Source organism: Fusarium subglutinans (genome assembly GCF_013396075.1).
Source record: "Fusarium subglutinans strain NRRL 66333 chromosome Unknown NRRL66333_c0000118, whole genome shotgun sequence".
Lineage (NCBI taxonomy): Eukaryota > Fungi > Ascomycota > Sordariomycetes > Hypocreales > Nectriaceae > Fusarium > Fusarium subglutinans.
Genome location: NW_023502181.1, coordinates 48557 through 64275, shown reverse-complemented (window position 1 = coordinate 64275; position 15719 = coordinate 48557). Strand labels below are relative to the sequence as shown.

General features: G+C 49.4%; 3 protein-coding genes across 3 annotated transcripts; 1 reads left to right on the top strand and 2 right to left on the bottom strand.

Moving 5' to 3' along the window:
* Positions 1-40: 40 nt before the first annotated feature.
* FSUBG_8555 (myosin heavy chain) lies at positions 41-4562 on the top strand (the record flags this gene model as incomplete). Its single annotated transcript, XM_036686974.1, has 2 exons — positions 41-4230; positions 4283-4562. The coding sequence occupies 2 exons, from the start codon at positions 41-43 to the stop codon at positions 4560-4562; spliced, it is 4470 nt and encodes a 1489-aa protein (XP_036535939.1).
* Positions 4563-5143: 581 nt separating this feature from the next.
* On the bottom strand, positions 5144-7034 carry FSUBG_8554 (metacaspase-1; the record flags this gene model as incomplete). Its single annotated transcript, XM_036686973.1, has 6 exons — positions 5144-5169; positions 5223-5392; positions 5720-6158; positions 6223-6564; positions 6625-6806; positions 6949-7034. 6 exons carry the CDS (start codon positions 7032-7034, stop codon positions 5144-5146), a joined length of 1245 nt encoding a protein of 414 aa, XP_036535938.1.
* A 4266-nt stretch (positions 7035-11300) lies between these two features.
* On the bottom strand, positions 11301-13117 carry FSUBG_8553 (uncharacterized protein; the record flags this gene model as incomplete). The annotated part of the gene is made up of 2 exons (XM_036686972.1): positions 11301-12868; positions 13093-13117. The coding sequence occupies 2 exons, from the start codon at positions 13115-13117 to the stop codon at positions 11301-11303; spliced, it is 1593 nt and encodes a 530-aa protein (XP_036535937.1).
* Between the last annotated feature and the right edge of the window lie 2602 nt (positions 13118-15719).

Genomic DNA, 15719 nt, shown 5'->3' with positions numbered 1-15719 from the left:
CATTTCTAAACTTTATACCGCCCACGTAACGACCGCCATCATGCCCGACTTTGGCGGCGGCGCGCTCGACACCCCACGAACAAACATTGGGGATGCGACCTACCTCGGACAGCCCGACTTTGCCGATATAACACAAGAAGCATCCTTTCAGTCACCTCCAAAAGAGGGCAATCTCCTACAACAACTCCGCAATGGCCGCTCTAACGGCATCAATCTTCGCACCCCGCGCCAGAGAGGGCCCTTGGCCGACCGCCGAAACCTTCCCCCCAGCGTTGGAGGTGCCGAATTCACACCCTTACTCAAATCAGCGACAAGAAATAGCGTGCGACGCTTCGGCAAAGAAAATGGCACCGCGGTACCCAACACACCGGCATTAGACAAGATCGACGAAGGTGACCTGACTCCCGTCCCCCGCGGCGACACGTCCATCTACCTAGGGTCGCGTAACCAATCTTATATGGAGAACACTATTCCCGAGGTCGATACCAGTAGCGCTGCCTCAACCCCGTTGGCTGTTCCCCGAAGGAGAGGCGGTGATAAGGGACCCCTCCAGGATGGTAATCAGCTTTCGCTAAGAGAGCAGGAGAATGTGATTGATAGGATCGAAAAGGAGAATTTTGGACTCAAGCTCAAGATTCATTTCCTTGAAGAGGCGCTCCGAAAGGCTGGGCCTGGCTTTAGCGAAGCTGCCCTCAAGGAGAACACGGAACTCAAGGTCGACAAAGTCACAATGCAAAGAGAACTTCACCGATACAAAAAACACTTGACAACCGCCGAGAAGGACTTGGAAAGCTATCGGCAGCAAATGCTAGAAGTACAAGAAAAGGCTAAGCAAAAATACGCCAACCAGAGTCCTCAGGCCGAAGTTGAGAAGCTGCAGCGCATATTAGAAGATCGCGAAGCAGATATCGAAGACCTCCAGCAACAGCTACAACAACAGAAAGGGAACAGCGTCCAGGTCGAAAAGCTGCAGGACGACATCGGTGATCTCGAGGCTGACATTCGGGAGAAGGATCAGCAACTCACGGAGCGTGAGGACGAGCTCGAGGACCTGAAGGAACAAATGGAAGCCCTCAGAGATGCTGTATCAGAGGCGGAAGAGAAAACCAAGGACGCTCAACGAAAAATGTTGGCATTGGAGGAGAAGGCTCAACACAACGATGAACTGGATGATGCCAAAGACACCATCCAAGACCTTGAGCACAACATCCGCCGTCTCGAGGAGCAAGTTGAGGATGCCAAAGCCAAGATGGAGGACGCTGTGGCTGAGAAAGAGCGAGCCGAGCACGATCTCGAAGAGCTTCAGGATGATATGGCCAATAAGTCAGTGGTGACGAAGGGACTTTCTCGTCAGATCGAAGAGAAGGTTGCTCGTTTACAAGAGGAATTGGATCAAGCTGGCCAAGAGTATGCTACTCTGGAGAAGGAGCATCACAAGGTAACGCAGGAAAACAACTCCCTGCAGTCTACCGTCAAGGAGCTCAAGAAGAACCACGAAAAGTTCGATCGCGAACGAAATTCTCTATCAACCAGAATCGAGCAGCTTGAGGCCGACCTTCAAGCTCGAACTGACGAAAAGAACGTACTTCAAAGCCGGCACGATGCACTTGCAACTGAGTCCATGTCCCTCCAGAAGGATGTCCAGAAGCTAGAAAAGGAAATACAAGATCTCGAGGATGGTCTAGCGGAAGAGAGAGAGCATGCGCTAGAAATTGAAAAGGATATCCGGGGTCAATACAAAGCGGAGATGGATCGCCTCAACGACGAAATTTCGGATCTTCAGGCAGAAATCCGCGAAAAAGACAATCTTTACGATAACGACAGCGAGAAATGGGAAACGGAGAAGCAAAATCTTGAATCGGAACGAAATCGCGCCGAAGAAAAGGCAGCAGGTTTGCAAAGAACCATTGATCGCCTCAGGGAAGCCGAAGGCACACTCTCGGACAAGGAGTCAAAGTTACAAGCAGCTATTCAAAGCGAGAATGACCGACACAGGAGCGAAGAAGGAATCCTCTCACGACAGATTGAAGACCTTCAGGACGCCCTCGAAACTCGACAGACGTTATTGACAAATTTACGCAACGAACTTTCTACCGTTCGTGACGAGCTACGGCAGACACAGATTGAGCACCAGACACAAGTCCGAAGAGTTGCTGCATTGGAGGATGAGGTGGATGTTCTGCAAACAACTCTGGATGAAGAACAAAACGCCGGACGCTATGAAGCCGAGGCTGCTAAGCGAGAATGTGAAGATTTGAGAGAACAGCTCAAGTCTCTACGACAACGCACCAATTCATCCCAAGCAGCATCAACACAAGTCCTCAACAAGGAGATTGATGATCTAAGGGAACAACTTCGGGAGGCACGCAAAAGAGCGGATCTCCATGAAGGTGCCAGTCTCGAGGTGGAAGATATGAAAGAACAACTGAAGGCTTTCCGTCAACGAGCTGGCTCGTCTGATGCAGCCAGTCAAGAGATTGGTGACCTTAAAGAGCAGCTCCGAGCTTTGCGGCAGCGTGCCAATGCATCAGAGGCTGCGAATGTTGAGGTTGAGAATCTCAAGGAGCAGCTGAGAGTGATGCGCCAGAAGGCAGGCTCCTCAGAAGCCGCTCAGTTTGAGATTGGTGACCTCAAGGAAGAGCTTAAGACATGGCGTCAACGAGCTGAAGCAGCCCAGGCCGCTATTGCTACTTCAGAGCAAGATGCTCAGCAGTCGACAGAATCGATGACACGGTTAAAGTGGCAACTTTCGGACGCAAACTCTCAATTAGACAAGCTCTCCAAGGAGAAGCAGTCTCTTCAAGACCAAGTTGCCAAGATCACTGCTGAACTCCATTCTGTCAGCTCCTCTCTGGCTGAAGTCAAGGCAGAGCGGGATGAACTTGACGGCGAACTCCGCCGAACGAAATTCTACGACAATGAAACCCTTCGTGTTGATCAAGAAAGACTTGACCTCCGCACGGCCAAACTCAAACTTGACAATGAAGTACGACGCCTCAGGGATGAGAACAAGGCTCTCATTGAGCAGCGTGATGCGATCGAAAAGACGCTAGAGGATGAAATCGAGAAAGCTGCCGAGGAGGAAGAACGTCTGGGGCAGGAAATTCTTCAGCTGCAGGCCAAGCTACGACAATCGTCCTCAACGGACAGTCATGATATCGCTGCTGCTCGGCGCACGATTCGTGAGCTTGAGCGTCGTATCGAGGATTATGAAGCCCAGCTGAATACGCGTCAAATACCTAACAACTTCGAGGGTAACAGCGAATTATCTATGATCCGCAAGGACCTCACTACAGCTCGTCAAAAGGAGTTGGAGTTCCTTCAGAAAGAATCTGCCCACCGTGATGTCGTCAAGGGTCTGAAGCGACAAATTGCCGACCTCGAGCGTCAAGTTCATGAGACTGAAGTCTCTCGCCTCATTGTGTCTCCAAAGTCTTCCACTAGCGATTCTGGTCGCAAGTCAGAGGTCACAGAGCTCAGAGGCCAGCTGTCCGCAGCCCAAAAGTCAATACAGGATCTCAGATCCAAGAACCGTGATTCCGAGCGCAGAGCGATGCAAGTGTCTCAGGACTTCCAGCGCCAATTGAACGATCTCGAGGATCAGAAGATAGTACTCGAGGAGGCTCTCGAGGAGGCAAGAGCGCAAGTCGAGGAGACAGCAGCACAGCATGAGCGTGCTCTTCGTCGCATGAAGCACCAACTAGATAAGGCAGAGCGTGAACGCAACGCCTTGGCCACAGTACAGCCTGACCTTAGCAAACATGACCGCCAACTGAGGAAGAATAAAGCCGAGATGGAGAATCTGGAGCATGATGTCCTTCAGCAACAGGAACTCATCGAGAGCCTTGCCGCCTCCGAAGCTTCTCTTAGACGCAAGCTAGAGCGAGCACGCAGCGAACGGGCAGCATTCCGCATGAGCGCAGAGAAATTACAGAAGGATCTTGAGCGCATCAAGGCCACAGCAGTCGCCGCTAGAACCGGAGCTTCCGACCGACGAAGCGCTGTTGACCGCAAGGCTCTGGACACCACCATCGAGGGGGCTGACCAGGCTCTCGAGACAGTGATCAGGGCAGCTGAGAGCGCCGACGAGCGTCACAGGAAGGAGTTGCGAGGCATGGTGATGCAGATGGAGTGGATGCAGGCCCGTTTCCAACGTGAGGCCTCTCTTCGGGCTGATGCCGCGTACGCCAAGAAGTTCCTCCAGCTGCAACTCGATGTTGCCAATGCATGGTAAGTTCCCTTTGTCTCGTCTATGACTCGAATGATACTAACAACCGCACAGCAATAAAGCTCAACTGCGTGAGCTTGAAGACATTCGCACAAATCTTCTTGGCAACAAAAAGGCTCTCTCTCTACCCAGCCACACGACAGCTACCACCTCCAACACAAAACCTACTCTCAAGACCTTCCTTGTCATGGCGCGCTTCATCGCTCGTGCTCGCTTGTCAGCCAACAACTGGGCCAAGCAAGAAGTTGTGCGTCGCAAACTTGTTGTTGCAACTGAAGAGCAGCGCAAGGTGAAGCGATCAAGACAACTAAAGGTTGTGAGAGCCGAAGCATAAGGAAACATAGCATGTCTTTACTCGGAGTCTGGATATATGTAAGCTGGCTGGCAGGACCATCGACAGATCAAACATAGCATTGCATAAGCGGGAGCGAGAGTGTATGGTTTACAGGGCTTGTATGGCTGGTCTGTATCATTGTGAATTTGGTTATTAGCAAGGTTGTTACGGATACCTAAGTCATGTTACTACATAGGGTGGTTTTCGGCGTTGAGAAACAGGAAATTGGCGATCGAAGCAGCAGTATGTCTGTTACATCACAAAGTGGCTAGACGCTATGGGCATCAAATCAAGAGCATTTTGATTTAACTGCACTTATCACAATACGCTTTATGTTTGAGTTCTCCGACACAGCTAGTCATCAAGACGTCAAGAGCCAACTACCAAACCTTTCAAAACAGCCTCCCATTGTAATACCATCCAATGGTACTATGATACTCGTTTTCAGAAAAAGACTTCCACCTAATCCGCCCAGCTTCCACCTCTTCACGTTTCTTCTAACACAAATGCAGCCGATTTTTCAGTAGATTCGGGGTATTCCAACTCCAAGTTCGAGGTACGGCGGTCATGGTTTATATACATTACATGACGAACAGTAGGTTTGTGTCTGTACTTGTTAGTGTCTGACTTTCGAGGTCGGAGACAGTTAGTTCGACTTACCAAGAGGGTGACTACATGACAGCTGAGGCTTCTGGGTGTAGCGTGTTGCGAGCTCGTCGCGGATGCTGTTCAGAAGCTGAACGTAGCTCTGCTGAGGACTCTTCTTGAGGGCATTGACGAAGGCCCAAGACATGGCACCGGTAGCCTGAGAGGCGATAGTTGCATCAGCACTATAGAATATGTTAGCGAATTGCTTTAACCATGCTGTGTCGTGTAGTAGTAAAGGCAAAATCTCCACCGATCCAACGCAGCTCGTGGCCCCAGAGGGCAAATACAGACTCTTTAAGAGACCATATCTGGCATCTGGAGCAGGCTCGGAAGATAGTTATTCAAGTTAGATACAATAAATTCTTAAAGCCAAAAACGCCTTGCGCCATGCTAAAAAGCCCAATTGAGAAACCTGTCCCAATAACAAAAAAATGAACAAGTAAAAGCCAAATAATCAAGCTGGAATCATCTGGTAACAAGGGTAATACTGAGGAAATAGGGGTACCCACGAAGTCTGATCGTCTTTGCTGCCGGACCACATGACAACGTCGGCTGGAGAGGTCTTTGTCCTCAAGTTGCGCTCGCGAACCTCGTCGCCATTGGCAGCCTTCTTGATAAAGCCGAAGATATTGCTGGCCACGCCTCCAAGATCGCCCTGGCTGTATGAGGAAATGACACCAAGCAGACCTTGACCTGCTTCCTTGGCAAGATTGGGCTCCTTGAGAATGCCTTGCGTGGAGTAAATGTAGGGCAGATCGAGGGCGGTACCAGAGTGACACGAATCGAAGATTGCTGTCAGGCGAACACCAGCTTGCAGTGGGCGAACCATGATGCGGTGCATCTCGTCGTCGGTGATATGGCCAGTCTGTCTGAAGTCAACCGGGTAAATGACTTCGTCGTAGCCGTCGTCTTCGTCGCCATCAAGATCCTTTGTTTGTCCACCATGACCTGCGACTGTTAGTAAAGGTCTTGCGGCTTGGGGGTGCTCGGGATTCCAAGGCATAGTTCGTACCTGAGTAGTGAAAGAATAAAGAATCGTTGGGTCGAGCATCTTTCACTAGCCAATGCATAGCTCGAAGAATGTTTTGTTTGGTTGGCTGGCTCATGGGGTTTTGCTGATCATCGGTAAGGATCACCATATCCTCACGCTTGTAGCCAAAGTGCTCAGAAAGATAAGCAGTCATGTTGCGAACATCGTTGATGCAGCCTCGGAGTTGCCCGCGCTGGTTAAAGTAGTTGATTCCAATAAGAAGAGCTTTTCTCCTGCCGGTGCAGTTCGAGTATCTGAAGTTGTAGCTATTGGGAGCGCCATGACCGAATTGCTGAGGCGCTGTAGGAGGAGGAGCGGGGCCGCCTAGTCAGAGTTAGCTGGTACTGTACAAGTCGGTCGAGGAGCGCATTATTTGTAACATACCAGCAGGTCGCGAGCCGTAATTAGGCTGAGGAGGTCCTTGTTGGTAGTGACCACCATACTGCTGTTGTTGAGGAGGAGGCCCTGAGTAATACTGCTGCTGGGGAGGCTGTTGTTGGTAACCAAACGGCGGCTGCGGAGAAGGCTGGCCTTGCGGGTAGCCACCGCCGTAGGAAGGTTGGGGTCTGTAACAGTGAAGACATTGTTAGTTATGAACTCCCTGATGACGAATGGTTCGTCGGGCAATAGCATAAGCGATCGCCGGGCGCATGGGAAATGCGGGGGACGTGTATCAAAAGATGTTCGTGTTTTGGGGGGGAGTCGTACGGGTAATAATTGCCCTGAGGCTGCTGATGGTATTGGGGTTGCGGCGGGCCGTAGCGGCCAGAATTGTAACCCGGATATCCCGACATGACGGGGCGGTTTAGGTGTTGTTTGGAGTTGAAGTTGTGAGGTAGAGCAGCGGCTCAGTATATCGGTCGTATCTGGACTTTGCTGATGATGTTGGAGAGAGGATGTCAAGTCGGGTCGGTCGAGAGAAATGCAGGTAAGAAAAGATGAAGAAGAAAGCAAGCCTGGCTGGGCTGGGCCTGGGAAACTCGGGCTCGGCGCCAAGACAGATCAGACAGAATAGCGCATGTAAAAATGTACTGTACCTAGTTTCTGGGGCGAAGCTGGGCGCGATGACGATGTACTGTGGTAAAGGCGCGTGGGACGGTCAAGTGCTCAAGAGTATGGGCCAATGCTGCTGATTGATGCTGTGCTGATGAATGCTGATGCTGATGGGATGCTCACGCGGGGCAACAAAAAGAGGCGAGAAGAAGGCGTTCGTTCTTGACGCTCGTTCGCCCAAGTACTCGACTTTGATTGATTGACTGATCTAAGGGTTCTCTAAGGGTCGGGGGTCGGGATTGGATGGTTCTTGGATAGGATTGGTTCCAGAGCTGAAAGCAGCGTAGGTAGCTGTGCACGGGGCGTTTGGTCTATGGAAGCTGAAGGCGGGGGAAGCACCTTCAAAGTAAAGGAAGAGAAGAGCTGAGGAGAGGATAGGAGAGGAGAGCAGTAGATATCGATATGCTCTCGCCTGATATTGGATGGCGGGAGACGAGATGATATAAACCAGTCAAACAGGCGCCTAGGAAGGGAAAGGAAGGGAACAAAAAGCGTAGAGGAGAGCAACAAGAAAAGCAATGAGAGAGGTTCAAGGTCAGGGTCAAGGTCTCGCAAGCTTGAGGTGGTCTTAGACAGGGGGGGTGTAGGGTGTAGAGATAAGATGGATGATTGATTATACAGCGGCCGATCAGGGCAATTTGGTGGTTGATTTCCGTGGTTGATGTTTTAGACAATCGGGGCAGTTGCGCCTCTGAGTCTAATGGTTATTTCGCCTCTGAGTCTAAGACGATTGAATGATCGATTAATGGTGGTCGTTGCTGAGAAATGCCGTGTTTAAGGGACTGGAACTTTCTGGGGGTATCACAGGGCCCGGGCGTGATGTGGGGGGATAGGTAGGTACCTAAGGTACTTAGAGAGAGGACCCTTCAATAGTGCGACCAGTGCTGTCATGTAGGTAGGTAAGGTAAGGTACCTTGGGTCTTGAAGCTGGCTGGGGAGGAAAAGTATTGACAGTTGAGGGGATATAGCATCTTCTTAAATGATATATTCAAAGTCTGAGAATAGATTCAACTAACTTTAGTGTAACTCGACTATGTCTATTTGTCTTTGAAGCTATTGCTTGCTCTCATGTCCTGTGATGCAACTCTCGTTGTCTTTGACAGCTCGGTAATGGAGGCTCAGCGCCAGAATAGGCCCAAAGGGGAAACATGGCCGACAATGGAAATCGCTGGTGTTAGCTCAACGACCACTACGGAGATGTTCGACTGCGCTACAGCACGAGATGCGTCCGACTTGGCAATATTTCACATCACATCGTCTCTATTTGGGAAATACTCCTTACACTGCCTTTACCGTTCTCTATCTATCTACGTATCTATCTATCTGTTCTTGTTCTCTCCAAACTACCCATCTTAGAATTAATCATCACTCTGTTCGTCCACGTCGTCATTGATAGCTACCTTGCCTTAGGTATTCTAATTGCATCCAACTTATTCAGGCTGTGCTTCACTGCTTCTACAGGGATCTCATATTCATGTACATGCACTACTAAGTGCCTAGTTTCCGACCCGACTGACTGGGCCCCGGCTTCAAATTGCCGAATCTCTGGGCTCTGGCCTTGTCATGCCCTGTTTGTCGTCTCATCGAACATCGGCCAAGTCTCTCGTTGCGTGTCGTGGTGTTTCTTGGCCCATGTAATAATTCATGACTGACTGTCTTACCACATCCGTTGCTTGATAGGTACCTACTTAGTTATGAGATGTCTGCCACTGTAACTTACAAGGTTCCGGCTCTTCTGCCCTTGTCGGTTCATCAGGTTTATATGATAATTTATCCGTTGGTAGCATAGCATTCTTCATGGTCGAGACCTACACCGTCTGTGAAATGCCCTTTGACTATCTCCGCTATCGTGGCTTTGAGTCTCCCTCAAAACCAAAACGTTTTCACCGAGACGTTTCAAATGTCACCTCGGGGAACCACAGGCGGATATGTGATATCGGACAAGACGCCATATTCATGACGAGTCTCAAAAACGTGGTCAAGTTCAGGGTAGAACGTATGTCTAACAATGATCGACGCCCCCCATGTTCACCTGTCAATCACCCTAAGATTGAGTTCCTAGGCGCGCTGAATCTGTAATCTTGCACATTAGCCAATTGGTGTCTCGAGATGCGCGAAAGGCTTCAAACGTCATAAAGACCGGACTCTGGTATTCGGCCCCTGTCAGGCTGAGGCGGCGTTCCGCACCCGCTTCCCGAGGCCGGTGCAACGGCGATCACCGATGCAGGCCCGGAGCAGGGGGTTTTCAACGTCAAGTGAGCAATTGCATCAATAGACTGAACCACTCTATAAGCACTCTATTATTTGTGCTCTCTACAGGCGATCAAAGAAAGTAACCGCCAATAGATGATCATATTCAGCCATGTCCGAAGCCATCATAACTTCCACGAAACCTATAGCCAAATGATACAAGACAAGACATATTGTAGCATACTGTACGGATACATACATCAAATAGGGGCTGTCCCAATCGTCCAAAAGCAAGGGAACGACAACATATTCACCATCATGCACCTTCGAGCAAAAAAAGACAGAAGAAGAAAAAATGGCTGAAATTACCCGATAGCTCCCCCGTCTACGGCACGAAGATCATCCCGTAACGGTTTAGCAGACGGACATACCGAGAGCTGAACCAGGGCTGAGTGGGCCAATGACGGACGTTGCTGCTCCGCCGCCTGGAGCTGAGCGGGGAATTGAGGCTTGAGGAGCTTGGGCCACTTGAATGAATCAACGGTTTTGAGGGTCTTGTTCAGTTGCATTCTCGTGGCTGTGACAAGGGCCTCAGCTTAGTAGGTAAGTACTATGTAGGTTATCACGGAGGATAGGACATGGAACGTTAGGTTACCATTATGCTGGGCTTGATTTGATGACGATACTTCCTTACCAGGGCAATTCGACGTGTCCAATTACTGCAGCAAAGCACATGTACCATGACATAGTTCTCGGAGTCTCCTAAAAACTATACGCACTCCTATCACATACCTACCTACCTACTCAGCCGATACATCCCTTCTCTTTTCCGTATCATGTCCGGCAGGCTCAAACTAAAAGCCTCAGAGCCCCAAAAGCCCAAAGCCAAAGCCAAAGCCAAAGTCACAAACCCCCCGAAGTTGAATACCAAACGAGAAACGTACTCCGTTGCTAAGTTAGTTAGTAGACTCGACTATGCCACGCGGGTTTCCGTCCCAAATAAGATAGCTTCAGCCTTTCCATGCAGCCACAAACACAAACACCCAACACCAACACATATCCACATTCGCTTGATATCTAAGACAACATGGGGTGATTTCGTTAACTAGCCTGCTAGCTCACCCGTCGATACGGAACGCTACAGGAAGCTATGCTCCGCGTCTCCCTCAGCTTCGATCTATATCGCGGCATGCTTGACATGTCTCAAGTCCCCTGATCTCTCTCTACCCTGCAGAAACACCACGCCATGCCCTCTCATGCAAACTCCAAGAGACCCGATGGCAAGTTCAATACTCATGCCTTGCATGAGGTTACCCGAGCCCCCGTTTTCATGTTTCCTGAATCGTTATTCTAGACCCGAGCATATGGTTCATGGAATCTGTGTGTTGCATCGTGCATGGATGTGTACCAACATCATGAGACTTCCACTTCAGCCTTCATTGCTAGAATCCCTGATGGCGTGACGACGATTACGAGGTACAGCCAGAGTTGCCTACCACGTGAATCCATGCAGCATCACCTGCAGGTGATAAAAGCCCCAGTTTCAGCTGCCGCCTCATTGCAACCCTCCTCCTCCTCCTCAATGGTATCTGATTGATAGAAAAGGTCAAGCTAATCGGAACCGGAGACGGGAATGTGACCCTGGTTAATGTATGTTATGTATGGATACCCTATGTATGCGTGCGATCAACCAACTAGGCAACTATGCCATCTTAGTCTTTCTTAAATCTTGTGCTGACTTCTCATGCTGAGATCCAATATACTAATGCAAGCAAGAATGAGTTTTCCCCAAGCCCGTGGCCCACCTCAAAATAAGCTTAGGCATTGGTCATAGCAACGTCCCCATCAGACACATCATCTTTTCTCATCTGGTAAGCCATCATTGCCCACACTAGTTTCATAGCTGCTAGTCGTTGTATGGTATCAAATAAGTCATACCAGGGGCTCCTCCAAGCCTCAACCTTACCCCAACTTCGCCCGGATGCATCTGGCTCTCGTGCCCCTTCCAGAGCCTCAAGTAGTCGATTAGGTACTCTGACACGGATGACCGAGATATGGTGGAACAGCGAGCTCACTACAAATATATCGTCATAGTCGGCCCCCTTGCGCCTCCCAATGGCTTCGTATTGAGCCTTCTTGTCCCAAGTCGACGATGGAGGTCGAATCATGCGATAGTTGTCGTATATACTCATGTTTTTGCGAGGTTTCTTAGCACGTGGCATAGGAAGACCGTTCTCGTCACTGGGTTTTGCGTCCTTGTCACCTTGTACCAAGTCCTTCTCGACCTCGCGTCCTATGGGCCCTCCGGGACCGCCTCCCCAGCGCTTCTTGGTCGTCCACCATTCTCCCTCACCAAATCGTTTCTCAGTCTTTCCTTCACGTGCGCGATGCTGTGCTGTAATGAGAGCTGCCACGATCTCTCGAGCGAGGTCGAGTGATTGCGCAGTTTCAGGATCAGGCTGAGTGAAGTCAGTTGTACCTCTGGCACTGACAGCGGCGACAGGCCCGTGGACCGCACCTGCACGGGCGGCTTCACGGGTTGTGGGACTCTGAAATATGAAAAGGCAGCCAGAGGGGCAAAAAGATTTGCGAGAACCAGATCCTTGGGGTGAACTGAAGTGAAGACGTGGTTCGGTTCGAGAAGGCGAGACGTTGCACCCAAAGTCATAAGCAACAAGTTTGATGAATGATGTTATCAGATTATTGCGATATTCAAGTGGCATAGATGATCCAGCGCTGGTTCTGAAGAAGTTTGCGCTCTCATCTGGCTTGGGACTTGCAGGTTTCGCGTCTCCCGAGTTCGCGGCATCACCAGACGAAGTAACTTCCGGAGAAGCTTCAGGGGAAGGAGGAAGCGGCAAAGGCCGGGTTGGGTCATCCCAAAAAGAGGTAAAGGCTTCAAGGCAACGGAAAAACTCATAGGCATTCCCTAAACGAGCCTGTGTCTTTCCTTTGGGGGCTGGAAGCCTTCTGACTGTTCGAAAGGCGTCTTCATTGACATTCGACAATTCCTTCTTGCGTTCAAGGTACACATGGCAGCCAGGAGAGAGGTTGCCATTTCTTAGGAGGTGACGGGTGGACTGATTCTTCTCTTGGGCTTCGTCTGACGACAGTTTGTCCCAACTATTGAAATCCGGGATGAATGAAGGGTCAGGAATCAGGTCGGTGGGCTTGGCATCGAGGTTCAGATTGAGACCAATGGCAGAGAAACCCGAAGGACCGAGAGCGGCTGTTGATCTTCCAGTGTTACGGAGAAGAGTAGATAGCGCAGACGATTCATCGATGGTATCGTCGTCCTGAGCAAAAGGTTGAAAGCGAGGAAGAGTAACCGGCGTCGGGGGCGGTACGTCCTTAGGATCAACCTTGCTCTTGGCAGGAATGCCGGCTGAAGAAGACTGAGTTTAGTAAGGGTCTATCAAGGTGGAGAGGCAAGTCGCAAGGTGACAAGAATTGTGGGGGAGGGGTTGGCGACATAGACAGGGAAACGAAGTGAGGGGGTTGATGAGGTGTTTTGTGAGGATCAGATGTTCATGAGGATCACAATGGGGAGGGAAGGATGAGGTTTAAGAGTGATGGGAGGCGGATCGAGAGAAGACTAAGGTAGCTTACCGAAGGAGGTGAAGTTCCCAAACATGGCAGCTGAAGCGCTTGTAGTGGCGCGACTAACAATGTAAGGTACCGCGAGATAGGATGCTTAGGCTATGGATGAAAGCTAAGGTAAGGTAGGTAGCTACTAACCTATGCTATGGGGGTGCTATGCTAAAGCGAAGACGACGTCAGCTTTGGTCCAGCGAGGTGTGACATAGCACAGAGCACATACAGTAGCTGTATGTTGATTGGGTACGCAGAAGCTGAGTGAGGGCCTCAAGACAGCTTGGTTATCGATGGAGAGAAGCTGAGGGAGATGATGAACTGATGGAGAATAACTATAAACGATAAGACTTTTCAAGAGAGACCCAGGAGCGATACGCTGGCCAACAGCTATGAAATGGGCAATAAGACAAGAGTTCTTTAACAGAGACTCGATCAGACAATTGAGCCTGCCTCTGGCGTGGAGAGGACAAAGTGCGTTGAAAGATGAAGCCTCAAAAGTTTCGGTGACTGAGATTGATTGAGTCGAGCAAGGTGTTGGTCAGTGCCAAGATCGGCTCGGTCCATGCGGGAGCAGCCGCGGGGTTATTTCAATGCCTAAGAAGAGCGCCAACCACAGGCTCTATCTTCTGAGGGACTAATGATCTCCTGCTGAAGCGATATGAGAAGAGCATATCAGTTGTCTTGTTTAGGTACCTAGGTAAGGTAGGAGGTCATGTCGATGTTCTTGATCCATGATATGAGTGAGTTGCGAAGCCCACCGCCGCCTTTAGCCGGCAAATGGACCCCTATTTCCGCGATTGGTCAGCTGTCGACTGTCTTCAATGCATCACCATGTGAATTCATGCTTCATGCAAGACCGGTCGGTTCTCATTGGTGACAGATGTTTGAGAGATACAACGAGGGCGAGTGAGCTTCTAAAAAGTTGTTTCATATCACTTCCTAATCTGGTCAGAGAACGCCAATGGAATTGCTAAAATTGTCTTGGTGCTACAAACCTAACATATTTTGTTTTCTAATGACAAGATCCGATGAAACAACGGAAATGCGCCTGATATGGCCGTCTTAGCACCTCAATTGCTCCTTGTGCACAAGAAACATTAAACCCGTGTCTCGGCGGATAATGAACCCTTCGTGAACCAACATACCCTGGACCACAAGTATGTTTGACCGGGTTGCCTACTTCAACGCATTCCCTAATCTGAGTTCGAAGTTCTCTCCGGGTGGTGTCTGCAGAATATATTAATTACGATAGGAATAGGTGTCTGTCTGAGTGCCTGGTATATGCTTCATTGTAGATTATGCATTCTTGTAATTCTAGATGATACAACTCAGATGTCCTTCGAGTCTTTCCATGTCTCATATATTGATCGGGAAACAAACGATCATGAAAGAAGATGTTCCAACATATGGGTATTAATGCGCCCTCTTAGCTCTGGTCTTAAGGATAGATATCAAATACGGAATGCGAGGCAAGAAAAGACGGCTACTCAGTCGATATTCATCACAAAGTTGAGTCTTAGAAGAGCAACTCTGATGGGGGATTTAAGAAACGACCCCGCATACTATTTTTTTTGAATTTGCAAACCAGAGAGTATGATTTATCTGTTATACATGTTCAATGGTGAAAAGAGTGTAAGAAGTTCGTCTTCCAACTTTTAACACAACTGAATAATGTTCTCATCCCAAAGAGTACATAAAGCCTTACCCAAATCTGTTTAAAAGTAGTATTAGTTAATAATAAGCCTAACCGTAAGCTCAACACTGGCGTTTCACGATGTTCTTAAATCCGTGTCCAATATCACAAACGAAGCATATAGGAGTTTTATGGAACTCTTCAGGATATGTTCGTACTGAAACTCCCGTTATAGTGCCATTCGTCTCAACAACTTACCCGACTCCCAATATACGGGTAAAGCTCATAATTCTTTCTCAAGACCATCCCTGAAATGAAGGACGATCTCCATGTTTAAGGTTACGGTATCATAAGCTTTAGCGTCTTCGCACGCCATCAACTTTATTCCGTCCCATGCTGGTTACTCAGCGGAACTCGACATTATGGACAGATGTTCTATTTCGGTAATCGAAAGGCGTCGCTAACAGAGGCACAGACAGATTTTAGGTACGAGAAACGGTGACAGTCCGAGTCAGGCTCGAGGCGAAGGAAGTCAGGGATGTGGGCGGTTGTGGCCCGGATCATGGGTCTAGGAGCGGTAAGTCAAGGGATGCCTGAGCGGATGAACTGATCCAAGCAAGGATCTTGGGAGAGGGAGGTTTGAGGTACTCCGTGCAACATAGGTAGGTAGCATTCAACGTACCTAGCTGGCACATGGGATTGATAGTGCATGAAGAAGGATTGAACCAGCTGTTTTCTGCTTACCAGTCTAATCTATCTGGCGATCCAACCCTGTTATATTTCCTGATGCTGAGCCGTTAGGCTGATTTGTTTGGTTTCCTGTGTGTGATGGTGTTGAGAAACTGTTTGTGTGTGGTAGCGGTGGTAGTAAAGAAATATGCGTCTGTTATTACTTTGGAACTAATGCCGGTATTATCCTAAAGGTCAAGGAGACACCTTTCAGGTACGTTATGCAGATACCATGCACGTTTATTGATTATAGGAGCCCCTAGCTAAACAGTTCTCGGGA